General features: G+C 38.1%; 1 protein-coding gene across 1 annotated transcript in view; it reads right to left on the bottom strand.

Annotated features, from left to right (window-relative positions):
- The window catches only part of NPC1 (NPC intracellular cholesterol transporter 1), a gene marked incomplete at its 5' end in the record, with an annotated part of 34,811 nt that extends 11,847 nt beyond the window's left edge, over window positions 1–22,964 (bottom strand). The window contains 12 exons of the mRNA XM_051970340.1: window positions 658–772; window positions 1,888–2,070; window positions 2,486–2,675; window positions 3,683–3,785; window positions 4,836–4,936; window positions 5,567–5,793; window positions 7,589–7,959; window positions 8,288–8,361; window positions 8,953–9,202; window positions 13,089–13,256; window positions 14,098–14,273; window positions 22,822–22,964. Coding sequence (XP_051826300.1) covers window positions 658–772; window positions 1,888–2,070; window positions 2,486–2,675; window positions 3,683–3,785; window positions 4,836–4,936; window positions 5,567–5,793; window positions 7,589–7,959; window positions 8,288–8,361; window positions 8,953–9,202; window positions 13,089–13,256; window positions 14,098–14,273; window positions 22,822–22,964 — 2,101 coding nt within the window. The remainder of the gene's footprint in view (window positions 1–657; window positions 773–1,887; window positions 2,071–2,485; window positions 2,676–3,682; window positions 3,786–4,835; window positions 4,937–5,566; window positions 5,794–7,588; window positions 7,960–8,287; window positions 8,362–8,952; window positions 9,203–13,088; window positions 13,257–14,097; window positions 14,274–22,821) is intronic.
- Window positions 22,965–25,204: the final 2,240 nt, after the last annotated feature.

Here is a 25,204-nt window from a genome sequence, read left to right as displayed (position 1 = left end):
AAGAGGGCTTGTCTTTACCATCTTGTACTAACTCAATTTTATTCCAATGTAGTCATAGCAAGAAATTTTTTTTAAAACTCAGATTCTATTTGAATGCTCCTATGCCAAGAATCCCATCTAAAAATGACTGGGGAAGTTTCATTTACATTCAGGGACTCAGGCAGAAAGCTATGGACCAAACATGTTTAAAGTTCTCCTACTGCTAGAGACTCAGATAATGTTTCAACAGAAAAAAAAAAGTAGCATAAATATAAGCATGTGATCAATGGACTACTTCCTTTATTTTAAACTCAGTCCAATAAGTAGCTGAATAACTTTGAACAAGTTCTGAAATGTCTGTATAAGGCTCAATGACAAACATACTTTGTGAATGTCAAAACACCATAGAAATGTAAGCTATTTATTCCAAATGGAAGAAGGGTATGCTTCATAGACGACATACTTCCCAAAATTCACGCTCACGATGTGATGCTTAAATGCAAGGAAAAACAGATAGCAATTCTTTTAAAACATCCCACCTCCACCCCCACTCCAATAAAATATTCTGATCACATTATAAATGTTAAAAGGAGGCAAAAAGAAGGGCATTCAGATGCTCATTTGCATACTGCCCAGGCTTAATGAAAGCAAGTACAGAGTTGTATGAGGAGTAATTACCTAAGAAGAAGGCTATAGTCTCTGAAAATGATGACAGGAACATGCTCGGAGCCACTTCCCCCAGGATCCTGCCCAGTTGTTTATCTAGTGTTTCCCCTTGAAGGCGTTCATCTCTCTGAAAGATGAAAAAAAGATCTTTTCCATCCAACTGACTATATTTCCTTACTCTAAAGAGACATGACTGACTTTAAAAAGAATTTTAAAAATCCTTAATTTTAATTCAGAGTGAGGATTTAAATCTAAATTTCCTAGTCCCTCTCCAAAGTAGACTATTAATAGTAAATTAACCCAAGGGATTCCTAGTGCTCCTTCCCCCCATCTCACACAAGAAACCAAAGCCCAGAAAAAATGAAACAACCAGAGGTCACAGCACTGATGGGATCTGAGTCCACCACTGAATCCAATCTGATTTTATTCAATTTCTTCTTGTCCAGATCTGAAGTCCACAGCCCCAAGAGCAAGAACTCTTCTCTTTCTCCTGTGCCCAGGCTGGTAATTACTTTCCCTCTTCAGATCATATGTAGCCTATATATTTCACATTTAGGTATTATTTTACTTTATAATCACCAAGGCATATGTAATATGCTCCATAAATTTCAAGAGGGCAACCAAAGGCTTTTAAGCTAAACATTTATCTTCCACAATGCTCTGCACAGTTTGAGTGCTTAATCAAACCTATGACAACGCATCTTTATACCTCAAGCTTCTTTAACTATCTTCTCTCTATCTCTAGAGATTTAGGGCAAAGGGAACTGTGGCATATTAACCACTGGATAGAAAACAATCTTTGTAGTAAAGGTTTATTTTATATTAAGACAGAGGCAGTATGGTAAATTTAGGTAGGATAATCTGAAGTCAGGAAAAGATCTGATTTCAAAACCTACCTCTGACAGTTATGATCTCAGTGATCAAGGGAAAGCTATAATTCACATCTGAGCCTTGTTTCTTGTTGTAAAATGGGACTATCACCTACAGTATCTATTTCACGTTATATGGAATGAGATTATAAAATCCTTGCAAACTCTAAATTATATTGTTATTACTATTGACCCCTTTCCCTGGTGCTAATGAATCCACACTAGTAATCATTAAAGTGTCCAGATAGAGTAGATTAAAAGACATATAATGAAAATACAAAGTTTCAACTAAGGCATTTTTCTTCTTTTTGATTTGCTTTCAAATAACTTAAAAAATGGAAACAAATGGCAAGATTGGTAAGTACGAGTGTACCTGAAAGGTCTGAACTAAAATAAAGATGTTGTCTATTCCAACTGCAAGCACCAAGAATGGGATGACTTCAATGACAATTAAGGTGAGGGGTATTCCAATATAGCTGAAGAGACCTAGAGAACACACTACTGAACTGAGTACCATCAGGATACCTGCAATTCCCAGGGAGATTTTAGAATCTACCTGAAAACATTAATAAAAGAAAAATGGTTAGTTTAGATTCTGCTGTCAGATTGGACAATTCTAAGCAAGGAAGATTTCAATGACACTAGTCCTCTACCAGTGATAGATGGGAAATATATTTGGTCTTCCTTAGTAAGTTATAATTTATATCCGTACAAGCCAAGGTGGTAAAGAGACATGACTATACATTTCCTAATTTATAAATGAATTCTTCACACATATCCCAATTGAAAAAAAAAAAACTACTAAAATGAAAAGAGAAGTGATGTGCCAAAAAACTTTGTTCTTTACAAATTTGAAACTAACTTTATCTCTTTTAAATATAAAGATTAATGCATAAGAAATATTTTAGGGATATTAAAAAAAGGTCTCAATAACATTGAAAACTAAAAGAAAACTCAATGATATTACCTACCAGGAATCTATGACAGCTTTTGATGTGTCCTAAGGCGATGGAAATATATAAAAACATGACAGCATAGCTAATTAGAACAGTGACAACATCACCATTACTTTCACGATTTATCTCATCTTCAATACTTCGTTCAGCAGAGAAAGAAATAGTTAGGTTTGGATTTTTGTAGTTTTTTACAAAGTTGATAAATCTAAAAAAGTAAATAAAATGCATGTCAGAGAGAAAAACCCAGCAAAGCAAAGACTCTAAGGATTAATGATTTAGAAGTAGGTCATCTATCAATGTTCTAATAGAGCAGTAATGAATTGAACCAGCTACATCCAGCAAAAGAACTCTGGGAAATGAGTATGAACCACTAAATAGAATTCCTCTATTTTTGTCCACTGGCATTTTTTATTTCCTTCACAGGTTAATTGTACTCTATTTCAAAGTCTAATTCTTTTTGTACAACAAAATAACTATATGGACATGTATACATATATTGTATTTAACATATACTTTAACATTTAACACGTATTGGTCAGCCTGCCATCTCTGGGGGAAGGGGTGGGGAGGAGGGGAAAAATTGGACAAAGGGTTTTGCAATTGTCAATGCTGAAAAATTACCCATGCATATAACTTGTAAATAAAAAGCTATTAAAAAAAAAAGAAGTAGGTCATCTATTCTAACTCCTTCATTTGACAGATCAAGACTCGTACTATTTTATGGGCTGTAATAACTAACAGAGCTAAGATTTAAAAACAGATTCTAGGGATTTCAAATCTAGCCCTCTTTCCACTATTTCAACACAATGTCTAAACCTGTTTTCTATACTGGGTTGAGGGTTAAATGATGGTTATTTTCAAAGCCTGGCCAATTTCTGGTCATTTAAAAAACAAATGTATTCAAAACAAGTTCAATCACATTGTTCTTAAAAGCTCCCTTTACCTTCTACAATTTGGTAAAAGATGGAATTTTAAACTCTGCTATGTTGAAAAAAAAATTATAAATGATTGCAAAATGGGTCATCATTTTCCAACAAGAATTTAGGCATTTAAGTATAGATTTATTTTCCCCCGAGTTTACCTACTAGTACCAAATAAGGGAAAAAACATGATCTAAAGTTATCTGGTCAATGACAAAAAAATACTGAGTAAAATGTCAAACTCATTATCCAAAGATAGAAGAAGTTTACTTAAAACATCTAAGAAACTTACTCTTTTTCCCAGGCTTGAGCTTTCTGTAGCTTTTCAGTGTTATTATAGTAATTATTGACAGGAAGGGTAATCACAAGGGCAGTAGCATTATTATAATTTTGATCTATAAAGGAAAAATACAATAGCACAAATATTACAAGCTGGAGACCGAGGAAACTCCTAACAAGAGAGCTTATAACCTAATGACATAGCAATAATTCCTCTATAGCAAGAATAGGACTATTTACTAGACAAGTCTACAATTCAGGTTATGAATTAAGACCTATGTACCCAAAAGGAACCTAATTCTCATTTAGCAGATAAGTGATTTAAGACTATAGGTCTGTCTCTCTTCACCCACACAGACGATGCCCAAGAACTGTCATTGGCTGCCTTCCTCTGCAGAGGAAAATCTTGTCAAACCTCTTGTAATTAAACCTCAGTTGCCAAAGATGCTATGACCTTCATTTACTACTGCACCCTGGGCAATCTGTTGTGATGTGCTAATGGGAACTAGCAAAGAGAAATTAAAGCTGTAGTTTCCATATTTAAAAGCCTTGGGTGACATACAGATGGCTGAATTTCTTAATTAGCCAACTTCAGAAAAAGATAACAATTATTTCAGCACCGAAGCATACCTTCTTTAAAGAGACTATTGATGCTAAAGACTAAACTTTCACTTTATCTAGTCCTCTAAATATGTGAAGTTTAAAACAATTTAATTCATAAAAGGAAAAAAAATGAGGTGGAATGGACAAAGATGGAAAAATTATAATGAAATTTTATGTGTAAATATTCAAGTAAACATAAATAACTGCAAAGCAAGTTGGCTGTGATGATATATTATGGTTTGTTAATAATAACTCATTAAATGAAAAAGAAAACAAAAATTTCAAGTTAAAAAAAAAAGAAAAGAAAACCTATATGCCTTGATTTCATGAGACAAGGAATTGAGGCACTTCAGAGGTCTTAAGTTTGGGATCAACCTTAGGGAATAGAGAGGAGAACAAGAGCGTGCAAGAGAGAGAGACAGAAAGACAGAGAAAGAGAGGGAGAGAGAAAGAGGGAGAAAAAAGGGAGAGGAGAACAAGAGAGAGACAGAAGACAGAGACACACAGAGACAGCAAGAAAATGAGCCAGAGTGAGAGACAGAGACAGAGAGAAAAGGACTTACCATCATAGCCTCCTAAGACAAGCCAAGGGAAAATGGGCCCACCAAATGTTCCCAAACAAGGATCATGAAGCAGACTTGTATCATTCAAAGAGGCAGGAGACCTGCCAAAAAGATCCAAAAATAATTTTTAACACAGAGAAATCAGGGTAAGGTTATAGGAAACACCCATGTTGAGCTATAAATTCAACAGGCCCAAGTAAGACATATGTCCTCAACTTCATAAATGTAACCAATTCAAATCCTGCAAATAAGTTTGTAAATGCTGAGAAATGTCTCATTGTTAAGGCTTTGCAGAATGGCTTCTACTGAAACATTTGGAAAATATTGGTGCCATGAAACTGAGGTGTTTCTTTGTGGGGCAAAAGCTGCCAAGGAATTTCCTGGAGCATTCATACTCCAGCTCTAACTCGAGTGGAGGCTCTCGGTCAAAAGGCGGCAACTGGACTATCAGGGGACTCAGAAGATTTACCAAGAGCTTTACATGAGTCCTATGAGATTTTTCATATGTATTTTACAAAGGCAGGAAAAAAAATGAGGGGTTCACTGGGTTGGGAGCAGGATGCAGACCTTGGGCTCTCCTAAAAGGGCTCCCTGTCCTTACACATGGACGATTGTCTGCTACTTTGTGATATTTGATAAAAGCCTGAAAATGCACAGCATCAGCGCCTGTGCTGGTCCAGATTTCTTAGACACATTTTCTCAGAGATTTCTTCATCCCCACTTGTGCTTACCTTGTGCAGTATAAGAAATGGGTGTGATAATCTGCATAGACAAAGAATTCGTCTCCTTTTTGGTGGTCCAAAACAGAATGGCTGTTCTGGAAGTAATTTAGTACACTCAGGATAGTGCAGTTGTTGTTATAAGGAGATAAGGGAGCCAAACAGATGTCCTGAAGGGTCACCGTTTCATTGTTATAAGAAGCAGTAATGTTCTCAATAGCTGTCTGTAAGTCTAGCACCTGGAAGAACAGAACCACAATTACATTAGATAGTTAATTAACAGTTGACTAAGATTTTGAATATTTGCTAGGGTTAGAAGGTAGGATGCGTAAGTTCCTCTAGTCTTGGGGTTCTCAACCTTTTTGATAATGGCTATCTTTAGTAGAATGGTGAAACTTACATACCATTTTCTCACAAAATGTTTTTTAAATGCATGTAATATATAGAATTAAAAAAAGTAAACTGATTATATTGAAATACTGTTATCAAGAGGAAAAAAAAAGTTTCACAGAAACCCTGTCCTAATCTCTAAGAGGAGGATTGTAGCTGAAACAGAATTCTCTTAAATACAAAACAAGGCTCAGAGCGATCCTTACAATATGGATAATTAGGTGGTCTTCCCAGACTTCACACTTTAGGGAACCTTGAGTGGCTATCAAAAGGACCAAATGGCCGAAGACAGCAATCAGCATAAATAAGGTAACCCCCAGAAGCCTTTAAAAAAACCTCTTCTGATACCCTGAAAATTTCCAAAACCACTTGGCCAAGCAAGTGTGAAACTGTTACCTATATCCTATTTTTCAGGGCATTTGTCCTTGTTAAGGAAGAGTATGAATTTGTCTTCAACAAGATAGGAAAAGGAGATGCAGAAGACAAAACATTCTTCTTTCTGAAATAAAGCTTTAGATGTTTTTGTTGCCATCTCCTTGAAGCTTTATAAAAAATCCCAAGAGGTCAGACTTGCTAATAGCCTCCCATGCCTAATTATTTAATATTTACTTTGTATTCATATCTACTTCTATATATTAATGTTTTCTCCTGTCCCCTTAAGAGAGGAGAGAGGAACACAACTATAATCTCATATTCCCAATCCAGAGAACGGTGCCTAGCACACAGCATTATGCTTCAACAATGTTGGTTTAATCTAATGGTATTTATAATCAAAAATCATGTTTGAGAAGATTAAAAAAACATGGAACTGTGTAAAATACAAAATATGATTTGTTGGGTGATTTATCCACAGACATAATGTATTACAGGATAGTATGGGATGGTTTTAAAAATCCTCCAGTAAAATTGAGTGACATCTCTCATTAAAAACAGTAGAAGCCAAAATGGGCCAATTTCAGGATAATTACTGCCAACATGAACATTATGAAATAAGCTTCCTTCCCAACCAGCCAAGCATTAAATCTTAGAAAGCTGGCTCATCATTCTGGGAAGCTATTTAATTAATGATCAAAAAAACAGGAATTTGCCAGTTTGAAAAAAATTCACAATGTAAAATTTTAGTAAATAAATTCTTGATGAGGAAGGAATTATTGGTAAAGCCTTCCCTTTGTTCAGACACATTTTTCCATCCAACCTTTAAAAGAAAAAAAATGGCAGGTTTTAACACAAGAGGTACCTAAGAATAGGAGTCACTATAAAAAAGTCTACTGGCTTTTTGAAGCTTCTAGGAGAAAGGATGTATGTTTGCTCAAAAATCTGGAAAGTCGATAATGTCTTTGCTTAGGCATGGTCTGAATGAGCATGGCCTGCCATGCTCTCAGGTAAAGCCCCTTCAGAGAAAGGGCCTCCATCCCATGAAGAACCTGGGTTCAAGTCCAATCTCAGACATGTAATGGTTCTATGATCCTGGGCAAGTCCCTTAACTTCTTAATGTTCCAACTCTATTTGCAGGAAAGGTGCTGTGGGAATTATTCACTAGGAATTGATGAAATTACAAGTTCAGCCTGTTCCCATTCCCTCTAAATGATATACCACAAATATACTATGTACTTCCAGTACTGATGATAGCAAATGGCAGATTACCTGGTGCAGAATCCCTTTGTCCAGGGGGGGTCCAAAGGGAACATCGGCTCCGGAAGGATATGGCTGGTAAATGTGCCCTTTGGTGTGTGGAGCCTGGATTATAAGTTGTTCAGTACGGAAGAAAGGTCCAAAGTGGGTGTCAAAGTATTTTTTCTCCAAATGAGCTTGGCTGTTGGGGGCAGACCAAAGATCAACCGGATTGGTAGTGAGTCTCATAAACACCAGACCCGAACTACAGACTGCGATGAAGAGCAGGGAGCAGATGATGACAGGCACTGGGTTTCTCACACAGAAAGAGCCCCATCGTGTAAACCCCTGGGTCAAGCAGCTCTCAAACACCGCCCCAAGGCGCTCACTACATGAAGCCTCCCCTGGAAGAGCAGGAAAGGAAGGGAGGTTGGAGGTTAAGAGCCAAGCCATTCCTGAAATCTGTAACAGGAAAGAAGTTAACAAACTTCATAGAGCAGTGATGGTGTTAGGCTGAGGGGGGGTGGGAAAAGTCTTTGTCCAGCCTAAGGTTAGTGATGATGCATATAAAATCCATGCCCTCCCTCCCAGAGATGGGTGATTCATACTCTCGTCCAGGAGAATGAACTTAGCATATGGGTCCCTCCCTTCAGAGTAAAAATTATTTTTTTATAATCATGATGCCCACCTCCCACAACCACCCTTATTTCTCAAATTCCAAATAAGCATTACCTCGATCACTGGCATTAACAGAAAAGGCTTTATTGCCACCAGTTAGTGTGTATTCAGAGACAAAATACTGTTTCCTGGGGGAAGGGAAGAGGAGAGGCAATATTAATAAACTTTTAATCATTCTGTGACTGAAAAGATCATTCTGAAATCACTATAATCCCACAGAAAGCTTTCCCTGTTTCTTCTTTGTTCAAAAGCATTGATCTTTTCTTAACACTCTTCCTGCAAAAAAAAAAAGTGGTGGTTTTTTTTGCACATGTTCTTTAAACAGCCTTTCTTTTGAAATCTATATTTCACAAATTTTAGGCTCCCAGAAAGTACTATTCCAGATTAATAACAAAGTAAACATTTATTCAGAAACTCAGACATTTGAATTGATTTAATTTTGATGACCATCATGTTAGTTTTAGCAAATAGTAGCCAAACAGAAAACTGACATTCCTATGAATCATACGTAATTCAGAAAAAATTAGCTAAGTGCTTCATCAGGTCCCAGAATGTCTACTTGCTTAAAAAAATTCATATTCTCTAATTATAACTCAGAAAACTGTTCCCTAAATTACTATACCTGATACTTAAGAGCCAAAAGAAAATGAACAATGTCACATACAAGTGTGCTTTCCACCCCCCTCTCCAATGAAATAAAAACCATATTAAGTCCTTACCTGTAGCACCATAATATAAAAAACATTCCAAAAAACACAAGCAAGAATCCCATGTAGAAGATCCACATAATGACATACATGGCATCCAAGCCAAATATCAGCCAGGGAACAGGAGGTGGTGGGGGCTGGGGTTTGGGCCCACAAGTCATAGAACAATCCTGACAGCTACAAGGCCCAGTTACATCATCCACTGACTCATTACAGCCTTTGGTAGCATTGTTCATTGGTTCCATTTTATAAAGAGAGTTATCTAAGGGATTATATAACACTAAATTAATACAGTTTAACAAACTCGTTCATAGGTTAACAAATTAACAATATATCTTTAAAAAATTTTATTAATGCTTTTGATTTTCAAAACAAATACATGGAGAATTTTCAACATTCTCCCTTACAGAGATGAGCAGGATGAATACAGAGAGGACTGGCAAGACTTACATGAACTAATGCTAAGTGAAATGAGCAGAACCAAGAGATCATTATATACCTCAAAAATGATACTGTATGAGGATGTATTCTGATGGAAGTGGATCTTTTCGATAGAGACCTAACTCAGTTTCAATTGATCAAGGATGGACAGAAGCAACTACACCCAAACAAAGAACACTGGGAAATGAATATAAACTGCTTGCATTTTTGTTTTTCTTCCCAGGTTATTGATACCTTCTGAATCCAATTCTCCCTGTGCAACAAGAAAACTGTTCAGTTCTGCACACATATATTGTATCTAGGATATACTGTAACCTATTCAACACGTAAAGGACTGCTTGCCATCTGGGGGAGGGGGTGGAGGGAGGGAGGAGAAAAATCAGAACAGAAAAGAGTGCAAGGGATAATGTTGTAAAAAATTGTCCTGGCATGGGTTCTGTCAATAAAAAGTTATTTAAAAAAAGAAACAAACAAAAACAAACATTCTCCCTTATAAGACCTTGTGTTCCAAATTTTTTTCCTTCCTTACTCCCTCCCCTAGTTGGCAAGTAATTCAATATATATTAAACATGTGCAATTCTTCTATACATATTTCCACAATTATTGTGTTGCACACGAAATACCAGATCAAAAAGGAAAAAATTGAGAAAGAAAACAAAATGCAAGCAACAATACACAGTCCTCTCTCTGGGTATAGATGGCTCTCTTCATCACAAGATCATGGAACTGGCCTGAACCATCTCATTGTTGAAGAGAGCCACATCCATCAGACTTGATCGTCATATAGTCTTCTTGTTGCCATGTACAATGATCTCCTAGTTCTGCTCACTTCACTCAGCATCAGTTCCTGTAAGTCTCTCCAGGAATTTCTGAAATCATCCTGATGATCGTTTCTTATGGAACAATCGTATTCCATAACATTCATATACCATAATTTATTCAGCCATTCTCCAAATGATGTACATCCACTCAGTTTCCAGGTTCTTGCCACTACACACAGGGCGACCACAAACATTTTGCCCATGTGGCTCCTCTTACCATTTTTCATTATCTCTTTGGGAGACAGGCCCAGTAGAGACACTGCTGGATCAACAGGTTTACACAGTCTTGATAGCCCTTTGGGCATAGATTAACAACATATTTTAACAATAAGAATTTGATTTTATTTGAGAAGTAGAAATAGTTAAATGACAACACAGAAAAGAACCGTTTGTAATTTATATGGGTCTGTGTGTATACATGTATATACCTATTTTAAAACCACTACTGAATAATCATATAGCAAAAACAAAGAAACCCAAAACTCTCCCACCTCTTCAATTTGATTTATCACTATTACCATCTCCTCCCTATCTTCCTCTCCCCAATTCTGCGTAATTTCTGATTTTACAAGTACAGGCAATTCCCAGCAAGATTTCCTTCTACTACAGCAGAGACCAGAAGCCTAAGACACATACTGGCTATAGGACTCCCACTAGACAATTTTCTGTTTTTTCCATCAATAAGCATTCATCATAAATCTATTATGTATGTGCACTCATTCTGGAAAGTTATCTGAAACAGTACTCAAAAGTTGCTAATGGTACCCACCCCTTTGACTGAGGGGTCACCACTATGAAGACTATATACCAAAAAAATCAAAGTCTCCATATTTACAAAAATATTTATAGCAGGAATTTTCACTGTGGCAAAGAATAGGAAATTAAGGAAGTATTCACCAAGTTGTGAATTATTGAACTGATATATGAATGTAAAAAAAAGAACAATTTCACACAAACTTGGGAAGATTTGTATTAGCTGCTGCCAAATGAAGTGAGCAAAACTAGTTGGACAATTTACACAATAGCTACAATGAAATAAAAACAAACAACTCTGAAAAATTTAAGAACTCTATTCAGTGAAGTGATTGATTACAATTCCAGAAATCCAATGATGAACACAGGCAGCTAGGTGATACACTAAATAAGGTGCCCAGTCTGGAATTAGCAAGACTCCTGTTTCCAAGCTTTGTGATCCTGGGCAAGTCATTTAATTGTTTGCCTCAGTTTCCTCATCTGTAAAATGGACTGGAGAAGGCAAAGGCAAACTACTCCAGTATCTTTGCCATGAAATGGGCTCACAAAGAGTGGGACACAGCTGAAATACGACTGAACAAAAAGATGATGATGAATACAACCCACCTTCTAAGACAGAGTTGACATACTCAAGCAAAATGAGATACAGATTTTTGGACATGGCCAATGTGAAAATGTTTTGTTCCACCATGGCTATCTGTTAAAAAGGTTTTTGTTTTTCTTTCTCAATGGGAGGAAGAGGAGAGAAAACAAATGCTTACTAATTGAAAAAAAATTTTAAAAAAGTTATAGCACTATAGAAAAACAAGCAACTCCTTTTTTAAAATTAGAAATGGACAATTGTTTAATTTGAGGGTAATTGAACAGTATGATTTCTGACACATAGGTCAAGGAAGAAAGGAAAAAGCCTCCTATGTATAAAACACATGGTACCACTGAGGACAAAGAAAAAAAAGTGCAAACAGTGCCTGCCATTAAGAACTGCTAAACACTTCTAAAGGATAAAACAAAAAGCAAATATGTAATAAATTCAAAGTATGAGGGGAGGCATCAGCAATTGGGGGGGAGGGAGAAGAGACACAAGAGATCAGAAAAGACATTCTACAGAACATGGAATTAAATGAGTCCTAAAAAAAATGAGATGAGACTTCAAGTCAGAGATGAGGAAGGAAAGCATTTTACACACAGAGGTAGGACAGAGCCAGCTAAGAACAAAGCATTATGTGAAAAACAGCAGGAGGGCCGGTATGACTGAGCCATAAGGAATATGGAAAGGAATAATTTTCCCTATAGGTATTCCTCATGCCTGGAATCCTTCCCCTCCTCATCTCCACCTCCTGACTTCTCTGGCTTCCTTCAAGTCACAGATGAAATCCTACCTTCTCCAAGAAGCCTTGTCTGATTCCCCTTAATTCTACTATCTTTCCTCTACTGATTATTTTCTATTTATCTTGTACAGAATTTGTTAGTACATAATTCATTGCATGTTCTCCCATTAGACTGTAAACTCATCGAGAGCCAATATTCCCAGAATTTAACATAATACATGGCACATGGAAGATAGTCAATAAATGTATGACTAAGAATAACTATACAACTTACATAGTTTTAAACCGTTTTCTGAATCGGTTTTGTGAAGAACAAAACCAACTAATGCTTTCTTATTTTACTGCTAAGGAGTTAGTGCAGAGGCCAATTAGAGTGGCCACACTAGCAACGTATCCCTCTTTTGTGTCTTAGTAGCAAACTATTTTTACTTGCAGTCTCCAATTTCATTTTAACTCTATGCCTTTTGTCCCCAAATCAAAAACATCACTCCCTTGTCCACATGCTCACAGCTTCAGAATGAGAAGGGCCCTTAAAGGTCATCAGCTCCCTCTTTCAGAGACTAAAGGCCTGGCCTGACGTACCACAGCACAGTGGAGCTTCAAACCCTGGGCACCAGACTCAGAGTTCCCATGCTTGTTACTTCACCACTAACAGAATTTGATATATTTCTCATAAAGAATATAGGTATGAGGTACTAAATTCATATAACGTCAATCTCTCTCCCCTTTGCCCCGTCTATTCTGTTTATTGTGTCAATAAAATAACAGATTTTGAATGTAAGTGACAAATAACAAGTTCCCCTACCTGAAAAAATAGGTATGATGGTGAAAGGTGCTTGTCCATTATTTTTATTGAACATATATTCAATCCAGTTGGTAGCATTACAGTCTTTTGCATCTTTCCCACAGAGAAGGCCCAGGGCCTTGTCATTACTGGAGGGAGACTCAACATCCCGGCAGGCGTTATACATGGCTAAAAAACAACAATGGCAAACAAGGTGAAATGCTTCTTATAATGATGCCTTCCCACCACCCCAAAGAGGTGCTCCAAGGTACCCAGCTCCTAGAATTCTAGAGCCTGTGAGAAAAGGGAGCATGGGAGATGGGCGTCTAATGTTCAGACTGTACTTGCTCTCCCCAGCTCAGAGCCAAAGCAGAATGGCAAGAACTAGGTAGGATGTTCTGTGTATAAACTCTTCCCCTGACTTGCTCTGTGCTCCAAACACCAAGAAGACAGTCAAAGAAAAGAAGATCTCACCATGAACCAGAGGTGGAAGAGAAATACGCTGGCACACAGGCCCTGCGGGCTCAGAGTGGGCAGAGAAAGGACCCAGGGCAATTTCAGCGGAGAGTCTCTTGACAGTGCCAGTGTACACCCTCCTGTGCAGCCAACTCTTGTTTCTGTGCCATCACATAATAATGAGCCACTTCCTTTCCATCATGACTTTCCCCAAGAAGTGGCTAAGCAGTCTGGTGGCCAGTGCTGGGCCTGCAGGAGACTGCCCCAGATCCTTACTAGCTGTGAGGCCCTGTGCCTCAGGTTCTCCAGCTACAAACTGGGGATAATAACGGTTCCTACTGCACTGGATTGTTCTAAGCATCAAATGAAACGCAAACTTTGAAGCTCTAAGTGCACTACTTTTACTATTACTGTGCTGCTGGTGGGGTCCCGGTTTTCTTGCAATAATCCTTTAACTCAAAGGACAAAAGTGGTACATAATCCACATGGATTATCTGTATTAATCTGTAAGACCAGATAAGCAGAGGTCTTCCAACTCATCAGGTGCCACACTGTCTTCTCTACATTAACTTACCATCAGCAAAGCTTTGTCCAATGTAGTACTTGAGTTCTTCTACATTTGTTTTGGTCTCATTTGTGGTGGGATCAATATAACTTTTGGTGGCTGTAACATTCAGAAACTGGCTTTGTCGAGGGCTGCAAGTTAGCTCACAAAAGAGGTTCAATAGGTTGTAAAAACAGGATGGACACCTAAAGGAAAAGCCAAGAGGAAGTCATGCTAACTCATTTGTATGACATATAGGTAATCACAAATAGATGGTGTGATGGAGAATGTAGCAGATTCCAAAGCCCTACAGGTTTTTGAACAGTTACTTTCATGGAAAGAAAAATACTTTTCTGTATTCATCAATTCATCTAGAGATGCAGTCTATCTTAAAACCAGAGGGACTTAGAATTATCTTACTGGTATGTATCAACAAAGACCATAAAGACATAAAAGAGATTTAATCTAATTATATGTGTATGTATATATATCAAATATCATATATTTAATATATAGGTCTAATCCTGAAATACCTAATGGCACTAATAATTTTGGCTTCCCCGTGTCCCACCTTCACCTAAGCCTTCCTCAAAGTGTGGTAGGTAGGTCTTCTAAGTGGCTTAAATTTAAAACAAAAAAAAGAGAGAGAGAGACACACACTTTGGTTTCTCCTCAGATCATATCAATCATATTGTACTAAAGATTTTCATGCAGAGGAACAGTTAAGAATTTTTAACTAATTTTTTGAGGTCTAGTTTATGTGAGCCCCTCTCCACCCCTTCCCTTAAACAGTAAAACCAGACTTGCTTTACTTCTCTCAATTTATTAATAACTGGATTTTTAGAAGACTGCCATCTTTCCTGTTAGACAATGAGGCTATGCAGCTATCTTGCCATACATAAAAACCCACACACAGTAAAGAAGCTATTTTACACTGTGCACGTGACACTCCTTTAGTTTATTGCTACTGCAAACTCAGACACTTGAATTGCCCCAATGTGCTGAGTTCACAGAAATTACCACCACTCCGGATTGTGGAGTTCACCTCATAAGATGAATATATTATTCTCCAAGACTTAAGAACTCACCCTCACCCCACCTCTACCCCCGCCCTGGGCTTCCTCCACTCTCTTTCCCTTGTTCCCTGGTCAGGGAGCTTGTTGTCATCTCCATTCACTCATTTAAACTATATGTCTAAAGCATTGTTTTGGTTTCCAATTCAGAACTTTAAAAAAAAAAAATTTAAACATTTACCAAATGCTTTTAGGATACAGAATACTATACAAGGTACTCGGGCCCAAAATCTATACAGAAAGCAAATCTTATGCAAAGAAAATGTTATAATAGCAGACGAGGCATAAAATAAAATATGAGGCAAATAGGGGAAGGAAGCAGGAAGGCCAGTAATGACTGGGACGATGAAGAAAGGCTTTATGCAGAAGTGGGCATCTGAACCGTGCTTTGAAAGGATGAGTACAAACTCAACAAGTGGAAGAGGAAAGACATCCTAACGAGAGGAAGCAGTCAGTCAACAAGCATTTATTCATGCTTATTAATGCCTTATTATACACCAGGCACTGTGGTAAGTATAGGAAACACAAAGATAAACAAAAAACAATTCATGCTCAGAGAGAAGGAATTAGGTGAATAATTGTAGGATACATCATGGGGGAGATGGCATGTATACCTGGGTAGTGTTGGTGTTTACGTGTACAAATACACATAAACACAAGCACACAAAGGGAGAAATCTAAAGGAGAAGACAGAAGCTAGGGAAACCAAGAAAGGTCTGCTTCAGAGAGTGAGCGCTGAGGTTCTTCACAAAAGGAGACGGGTTCTAAAAGAGGTGAGGAGGGAAAGCATTCCAGCTACAGGGGACAATCAGTGCAAACGCTCAGGAATGAAACAAAGAGACATCTGTAACGAATAGCAAGCAGGCTGACATAACTGACCACAAAGAGTGCTTGTTGTGGGTTCAAAAAGAATCATCCACATGGACTAGAAAGTCTTCTGTGTGTAAAAAATGAATAGAAGATATGCCTAAATAAGCATGAAGGGAGGTGCCTTAATATCCCCCAAGTGAGCTGTGACTTAATCAACAGGGAACCAATAACAATCTTTATCAGAGGCCTGATGGAGGAAGATTAGGCCAAAAGTAACAAACAGGAAGGATAGAAAAGGCTGGACTGGGAGGGAGAATGGAGACTCCATTCCATGAGGAGGTGAAAATGATCCCGCTAGAGTGGCAGCGGTGACAATAATGAGGAAGATACAGGTCCAAGCAGTTACAGGGACAACAGAGACAGGTTACCTGGGGGTAACCTACTACATGACAGAGATGAGGGGAAAAAACACTACAAGACAACTTTCCAGACTGAATAACATCAGCAAATAGACAGTAATTGCAATAACAAATGGTGAAATAAAAAAGAAAAGCCTGTCTGGAGTGGGGTAAAGAATAACTTCACTTGAACAACTTGGTTTTAAAACAAACAACTGAGAGACTCAAGAACTCTGAGAAACGACCAGTCATAATTCTAGAAGACTCCTGATAAAACATGTTACACTCTTCCTGACAGTGATGATGGGCTCAAGGTGCAGAAACCTTTTTTTAGGAGGTAGCTAATGTAGAAATTTGTTGTGTTTAACTTTATATATGTTACCCAGGATTTTTTCTCTTTATTAAGGGAATTTCTTTAATTCAGGAGGAAAAGGTGGGAGAGAGATGATTTTCATTAGTTGAAAAGAAAATTTTAATTAAAATAACCATAATCTTTAAAAAGAAAAAAAAAACATGCTTAATTTGGAAGCTCTTCTGATTTTCAACTGCTTCCTTGTCTCCAGCCCATTTCAGGTGGGCCTATGGAGCTGTGCTAGGTGACTCAGTAGTTAGTTCCAGACCTGAATTCAAAGTTAGCCTTAGCATTTACTGAGATGGGTCAAGTCATTTGCTTTCTGGTTGCTTCAGTTTCTTTATCTGTAAAATGGGGATGGTAAACATCTAAGTAAAACACTTGGCACAGGAGCTGACAAACATTAAGCACTACGTAAACATTAGGTAGACATTATTGTTTATTCACCAGCTGCCTCAAACTAGTTGCCTGCTCCCCTCCAGATCTAGAAGCAGGGTTAATTTAACTCTGCCAATGCTTCTGGGAGGGATGTGTCTCTAACTCCTCTAAGCACCTGCTCCTCTTTTTGTGAATCTCCCACTATTAGGATCCAAGTTTCTTGAGGACAGGGACTGCTTTTTCATTTGTGATTCATAGGAAGCACTTAATAAATCCTTTGTCCTTGATTCACTTTGAGAGTGAGCTGCCAAAAGGAGATCCAGGTCAAAGGCAACCTGTGGGACAGGACAGAACTGGAGGAGGATCCAGGAAAGGAGCGAAAGCAGGAGGGAGGGAGAAGAGAGGGCGGGTCGGCCCATCAGCAGCGTAGGCTGCAGGAGGAGCAGGAGGGAGGAGGCGACAAGAGGCCACAGGAGGCCCTGACAACTTTGGAGAGGGCAGATTATAAGATTAGAGAGGGAGGGAGAGTAGATGGAGTGCCGGCAGAGACAGAAGGCTCATAGTCATGGGGAGCGGGCCAGGAGGACCACCACGTGGGGATACAGAGTGAGCCATGGGAATAAGGGGGAGAGGAGGGAGGTTAGGAAGAGCTGATGGGGAGACTGGGTCGGTGGGACGGCTCAGCAGCAGTCACTCAAGTTAAATAAACAGCTAAGTGATCATATGGACCAAAAGCTGGAGATTCAAAGACTAAACTAACCTTGCCCTCAAGGAATTGAGTCTATAAAGAAGGGAGAGGTAGAGCTCTTCAAAGCAGATGCAGAGCAGCAAGAGGAGTCAAAGGGAATGAAGGGCAAATGAATATAGAAGAAAAATCAGGCAAGGGACTTCAGATGCCAAAGGGCACATCGGGGATTGGGGGAGAAGGACCAAAGCCATGGATTCAGCAATGAGATTAACAGTGACCTTGGAAGGAGTTTCAATACAACGGTAGAGACAGAAACAAAATTAAAAGGGATTAATAAAGAGTGAACGGTGAAAAAGCAGCTTTTGCTTCAGTCAGTCTTTACAACAATCTGGGGGCACAGAAATGGGAGGCTAGGAAAATGGAGCAGAAGGGCCAAGGTCAGGGTGTTTGGACTAAAAAGACCCCATTTGTAAGCAGGTGGACAGAGAATGAAGACTAGCTATGCTGAGGGAAATGAAGGCTGACACAAAGGCTCAGGAGAATCTGACATACTGGCCTATTGGCTAATCCTCAAACCTAAAACCCTTCTCCTCCCATCTTTGGGTCTTTCCTCGATTCCCTCAACTCCACCTCTTTCCTTTTCTTTATGACTTGGGTTAAAATTGGACTTTTCTGCAGGAAATCTTTCTAGGTTCCTCAAGCTGTTTAGGCTTTCTTTTGGATTACTCTGCACTTACTCTGTATATTCTACATGTACTTAGACATGCTTCCAATCCTCCCCCTATTTCAATATATGGATTTTTGAGGGATTGTCTATTTGAGGCTCTTTGTATTCCCAGGGCTCAGCACAGTGCATTTAATAAATATTTGCATAAGAATTGCTATTAGTTTTATCTTAAAGTAGGAATTCCTCCCCTTGTCCTAGGTGGATTAATGAGCTAAGAATGGATAGAAAGGATGAGATTAGAGGGAACTATTTAGAATGGCCTCCATCATTTCAGAAAAGTTAACTCATCCCTATAAGTAAGAAGTATAAAAATTTGATTGAAGGCCTTGGCAGAAAAGAAAATTTCAATAGTTGCTATTATTGGGAAATGATATAGGGAACTAATAAGAAAAGTATGACTAACGAACAGCAGCAAGGACAGAACAAAATTAAAATTAATAATTATTCCTTGCCATTCTCAAAATAAGTAAAATTTAAGCAAATTAGTTACTATTTGTTGAGTTTCTATTATGTGCTAGGTGTTGTGTGTGTATACATTTATACATGTGTATATACGTACACACATAAAGCACTGGTGATATAAGTACAAAGTTTAAAACAATCCTTACAATGAACTAACTTTCCATTGGGAGAGACAAAAAATATATGCAAAATATATAAAATGCACATATAAACATATATCTATATAAAATCTATATGTATACATGTACAAGTATGTTGAATTAATACAAAGTAGTTTGAGAGGAAAGCTATTAGCAGTTGATGGCTAAGGGAGGAGATCAAGAAAGGCCTCATTCAGAAAGTGGTATCTAAGGGGCATCTTAAAGGAAAAGAAGCAGAAGAAAGGAATACATTCCAGAAATGGGGGGTGACAAGAGAGAGAATAGTTTGACTGGACCGCTGAGTATACTAATGTTCAATGAGCCTAAAAGGTAGATTAGGGACAGTATGTGTAAGACTTTAAAAGCTAAACTAAGGAGTTTATATTTGAGTATAGAAGCAATAGGAAGCCAGAAGAATTGGCTGAATAGGAGAATCATAAGGCACTTAAAATTATTTTAGCAGCAATATGTGGGAAGGACTTCCATATATATAGAGGAGACTGTTGCTGTTATCAAGATGAGAGATTATAAAGCAGTTTGTGGGAGCAAAGAGAAGGGATTCTGTGCAAAGATGTGAAGTTTGTATAAAGGTCAAGATTATCCCATCTGTTTGGAAATGTGGAGTGATGGAGAATAAGGAGTTCAGAATGAGGCAAAAGATTATGAGTCTGAAAAACGAAGACTGGTAGTGTCCTTAATAAGAATGGGGAGGTTTTAGAAGAAAGATGTTAAATAAATTATGTTATATAACGTGTGTGTGTGTGTGTGTGTGTGTGTGTGTGTGTATGTTTGTTAGATATATTTGAAATGCCCAATAGATAATGACTGGGGACCAAAGGTGGGCAGCAGGACTGCAAGAAACTAAGGCTGGATAGCCTTTGCAGAGTCTGAGAGTCCTTTGAGGAGAAGATACTTAAACCCACTGGAGCCAAAGCAATTAGAAAGTACAATGTGGATGAAATGAATAACAATGGCTTGAGAGGATTGTGGGATTTAACTAAATGAATTTCATTTCAGAAACATGGAAGGAATAGCCCATTTTATATGACAGAAAACAATATTCAGAGTAGTTAAAATATGCAATATTGTGAACATTGAGAATAAGAAGTAATGCCCAAGGAGAAAAGAAAATGGTGGCATAAGAGGGTGGGAAGACATGTAAGTAAGACCTTGTCACTGTGTTAGTGGAATTTGTATAATTATTTTTCTTTGTTATAAAAATAATGTTCTGGGTAGGTTAGGGGAGGGACAAAGTGGCAGGCTGACCAAAGAGACAAGAGAGAAGTGATTGTAGTACTAAATAAAACAAAAAATCAAATTAATAAAATATTTAAAATTCAGTAAAATAGTTTTTAAAAGTGGGTTTGTAATGCCTTGTTTTTCTCTCCTTGTGGGCAATGTGACACCTATGTGATCTCCCACTTACTTTGTTCAACCCGTGCACTGAACAATCTCAAATTTGTTACTCTGCCAATCTGATTGATCTATTGATAAGAGATCTGTGATGGTTTAAAGACAAAAAAAACTAGTAAAATGAACACTGAATATTGATTCAAAGGCCTTGGATTCAATTACCTGTTCTGGTAATTACTATGTGATTGGTTTGATCATGGACTAGTCACTCTATGTCCCAGTGTCTAGAGTACATGACCTCACAGATTCCTTCGAGGGCTGAGATGATCCAAAAGCTGAACTTTAGAAGCTGATTAAGAGCTCTAACAAGATATCAGGCTTCCCTGATGCAGCAGAAAAATTAGTCTGGTTTTTCATCTTCAAAGAATTACGTACAAATGATCCTAGATCTTGGGAAGAAATTATTACATGCTACTATTATAATTTTACCAATATAAAGAAGCCACTGTTTGATGAGTTTGAGGACCTTCATGTTGCTACTAGTTTGCTGCACTGAAAGAATAATATTAATTTCCACATACACTAATGCATATTTTATTGGTTAAAACAGATTGAATCCTGAAACCCCACTTTACATGCTGAGTCAAAGGAACAAATCAATCAACCTTTAGTTCTCACATGACCAAACTACACATCAACATCACAACCTTTGGGATCTTAGCAAAAAATCCAAACAAAATTGTTTTGAACTGTCAAAGTTCAACTTTACTTTGGGATTAGGAACACAGAAGAGATCCAAATCTAAAAGGAAATGAAGGAGAACAATGAGTTCTTAAGAAGAAAGCAGGTGAGCACAAAAGAAAAACAAGTCATGGCTACAAGGAGAAACTATCTAATGTGATTATTTATTAAAGGTTCAAGGACTGCCCCTCAAGGAGATACTACTACTAGTTTGAAATTCAGCAATTCCTAAATTGTCATGGGCAAAGCAAAGCTAATATTTATTCAACAAGCATGTGTAAATTGCCTATACTGTACCCTACCTTCAAGAAGCTCATGTTCTCCCATGGATAGCTAGATGGCACAGTGGAAAGAATGCTAGGCTTGGAGTCAGAAACATCGAAGTTCAGACATTTATTAGCTGTGTGACCTGAACAAGTAACTTAAAGCTCTTCCTGCCTATTTCAGTATCTGAAAAAAAATTTAAATGATGATAATAATAGCATCTGTTTTCCACACTGTTGGAAAAATCAAATGGTATATTCCACAAATCTTAAAGCACTATATAAATGCCAGCTGTTATGGTATTAAAAACTTAGACAAAAAGTAAAACATAATATCTATGTCTCTCAAAGCAGAGACATAGTTATTGTGGAGAGGGGGTTCTAAAAATTGATGGAATTCAGACTTGTAGAGGTGGCAACTGAGTTAAGGGAGATACCAAGACTTCAAGAAGCAAAGGTGAGGAAGGCTTGGGGAATAGGAGTAAGCCAACTTGACTGAAATTCAGGAGACATTGGGAGAATTATACAAAAAACACCTTAGAAGCGAGGCTGGAGCCAGCTCATAATGTAAGGTTTTAAATGCTAAGGTAATAGGAAACCGCTGAAAATTTTTGAGCAGGTGAGTGACACTGTTAGACATGGGCTTATGGAATATTAAAACTGGCAGCCATGTGGAAGATGGATTAGAAAGGACAATGACAGAAAAGGAGATCAATTAAGAGGCTATTTCAACAGTCCAGATGAAACATAATGAGGGTCTGTGTGAAAGAAAGGAAGGGATGCAACTACAAAGGTGAAGAATCTCCAAGACTTGGCAACTATTTAGGTAGGAAGAAGGAAGAGGACAAGTGAATATAATGAATGATTAAGTGGAAGGAGAATGAGGATACCCTTAATAAAAATGGCAAAGTTTGGAGAGACAGTTTTTTACTTTACTTAAACTTTACACATTATGTTCAAGAAATCTGTGGAACATTCAGGTAGGAATGTCTAATAGGAAGTTAGCAATACAAAAACTAGATTTCAGGGTTGGTATTAAGATTAGAAAGATTTAGGATTCATCTATTTAAAGGTGATAGCTAAATGCATGGAAGCTGGTGAAATAACCAAAGAGAAAAAGTACAGAAAGTAAAACAAAACAAAAAACAAAGTTGGAGCAAATTAGAGAACCCAAAATTTAAATTCTCTCAAATAAACCTCAAAAATATTAGTTCATCTTCCTTTCCAATTAGTCATGACAAAAATTCTTTTCCTAAATGTTCTCTGTGACACGTCACTTTTTCAAGGGGATCCAAATGACAGTTTAATGGTTCATAAAAATCCTATTATGAGGTTTTGTTTTTTCTTCTTGCCAGGGTCATCCACTTACCTGGACAGGAATTGTAGAGGCAGTTGCAAATTATCTTTCAATGTCTGAAGTTGCTGTGTGTCACAACAAAGACTGACATTCCCAAAGAAGAAGCCTGGACAGAGTTCCTTTGAGAGGAGAGGAAGCAAACAAAGGCATGTAAATTAGAACAATTAAAGCAGAGGTACCAAATGATAGTTCTAAAAAAGGCTATTTCATAAAGTATTCTCCATAGGGTAAAAACACATTAATTAAACATATTTTAAAAAAAACTTTCTAATAACTTTTTAAAAAATGAGTCAGAATTTCCAAAGAGTTTCAGGGAGGGAATCTGTTACAAAGCAGAGGACTAAGGATGCTGGATGTGGAGTCAGCATTTCTGGGTTCAAATCCTGGTTCTGATACTCTGTGTGAACTTGGGCACGTAATTTCTCTTGGCCTCAGATTGCTATCTAATGAAAAGCATTCCCATCTTCCATCAAAATAGTTATTCATACTCACACATAATATAATATACAGTATAACCTATGCTCTGAATATCCACAACAATGTTGATGATGATGACAGCTATCATTTAAAAGAGCACTTTAAAGTCTACAAAATATTATCCTCACAACAACTCTGGAAAGTAAGTGCTATTATAATTCCCATTTTACTGATGACCAAACTGAAGGAGGCAGACCTTTAGTGACTGACTTGTCCAGGATCACAGAGAGTATCTGAGCCTGGATCTGACTTCAGGTTTTCCGGACTCCAATTGTACTCTATCCACTGCATCACCAAGCTGCTTCCTATTTCATAGTAAAAAGATAATATGATAAAACATGTTACACTCTTCCTGACAATGATGATGGGCTCAAGGTGCAGAAACCTTTTTTTAGGAGGTAGCTAATGTAGAAATTTGTTGTGTTTGACTTACATATTTGTTACCAAGGATTTCTTCCCTTTATTAAAGGGAATTCTTTAATTCAGGAAGAAAAGGTGGGAGAGATGATTTTCATTAGTTGAAAAGAAAATTTTAATTAAAACCACCATAATCCTTAAAAAGAAAAAAAAACTGCTTAATTTGGAAGCTCTCCTGATTTTCAACTGCTTCCTTGTCTCCAGCCCATTTCAGGTGGGCCTATGGAGCTGTGCTAGGTGACTCAGTAGTTAGTTTCCAGACCTGAATTCAAAGTTAGCCTTAGACATTTACTGAGATGGGTCAAGTCATTTGCTTTCTGGTTGCTTCAGTTTCTTTATCTGTAAAATGGGGATGGTAAACATCTAAGTAAAACACTTGGCACAGGAGCTGACAAACATTAAGCACTACGTAAACATTAGGTAGACATTATTGTTTATTCACCAGCTGCCTCAAACTAGTTGCCTGCTCCCCTCCAGATCTAGAAGCAGGGTTAATTTAACTCTGCCAATGCTTCTGGGAGGGATGTGTCTCTAACTCCTCTAAGAACATGCTCCTCTTTTTGTGAATCTCCCACTATTAGGATCCAAGTTTCTTGAGGACAGGGACTGCTTTTTCATTTGTGATTCATAGGAAGCACTTAATAAATCCTTTGTCCTTGATTCACTTTGAGAGTGAGCTGCCAAAAGGAGATCCAGGTCAAAGGCAACCTGTGGGACAGGACAGAACTGGAGGAGGATCCAGGAAAGGAGCGAAAGCAGGAGGGAGGGAGAAGAGAGGGCGGGTCGGCCCATCAGCAGCGTAGGCTGCAGGAGGAGCAGGAGGGAGGAGGCGACAAGAGGCCACAGGAGGCCCTGACAACTTTGGAGAGGGCAGATTATAAGATTAGAGAGGGAGGGAGAGTAGATGGAGTGCTGGCAGAGACAGAAGGCTCATAGTCATGGGGAGCGGGCCAGGAGGACCACCACGTGGGGATACAGAGTGAGCCATGGGAATAAGGGGGAGAGGAGGGAGGTTAGGAAGAGCTGATGGGGAGACTGGGTCGGTGGGACAGCTCAGCAGCAGTCACTCAAGTTAAATAAACAGCTAAGTGATCATATGGACCAAAAGCTGGAGATTCAAAGACTAAACTAACCTTGCCCTCAAGGAATTGAGTCTATAAAGAAGGGAGAGGTAGAGCTCTTCAAAGCAGATGCAGAGCAGCAAGAGGAGTCAAAGGGAATGAAGGGCAAATGAATATAGAAGAAAAATCAGGCAAGGGACTTCAGATGCCAAAGGGCACATCGGGGATTGGGGGAGAAGGACCAAAGCCATGGATTCAGCAATGAGATTAACAGTGACCTTGGAAGGAGTTTCAATACAACGGTAGAGACAGAAACAAAATTAAAAGGGATTAATAAAGAGTGAACGGTGAAAAAGCAGCTTTTGCTTCAGTCAGTCTTTACAACAATCTGGGGGCACAGAAATGGGAGGCTAGGAAAATGGAGCAGAAGGGCCAAGGTC

Source organism: Antechinus flavipes, chromosome 1, assembly GCF_016432865.1.
Source record: "Antechinus flavipes isolate AdamAnt ecotype Samford, QLD, Australia chromosome 1, AdamAnt_v2, whole genome shotgun sequence".
In the NCBI taxonomy this organism is placed as follows: Eukaryota; Metazoa; Chordata; class Mammalia; order Dasyuromorphia; family Dasyuridae; genus Antechinus; species Antechinus flavipes.
Note: the sequence above shows the minus strand (reverse complement) of the source record. Positions and strands in the feature narration are given on the sequence as shown.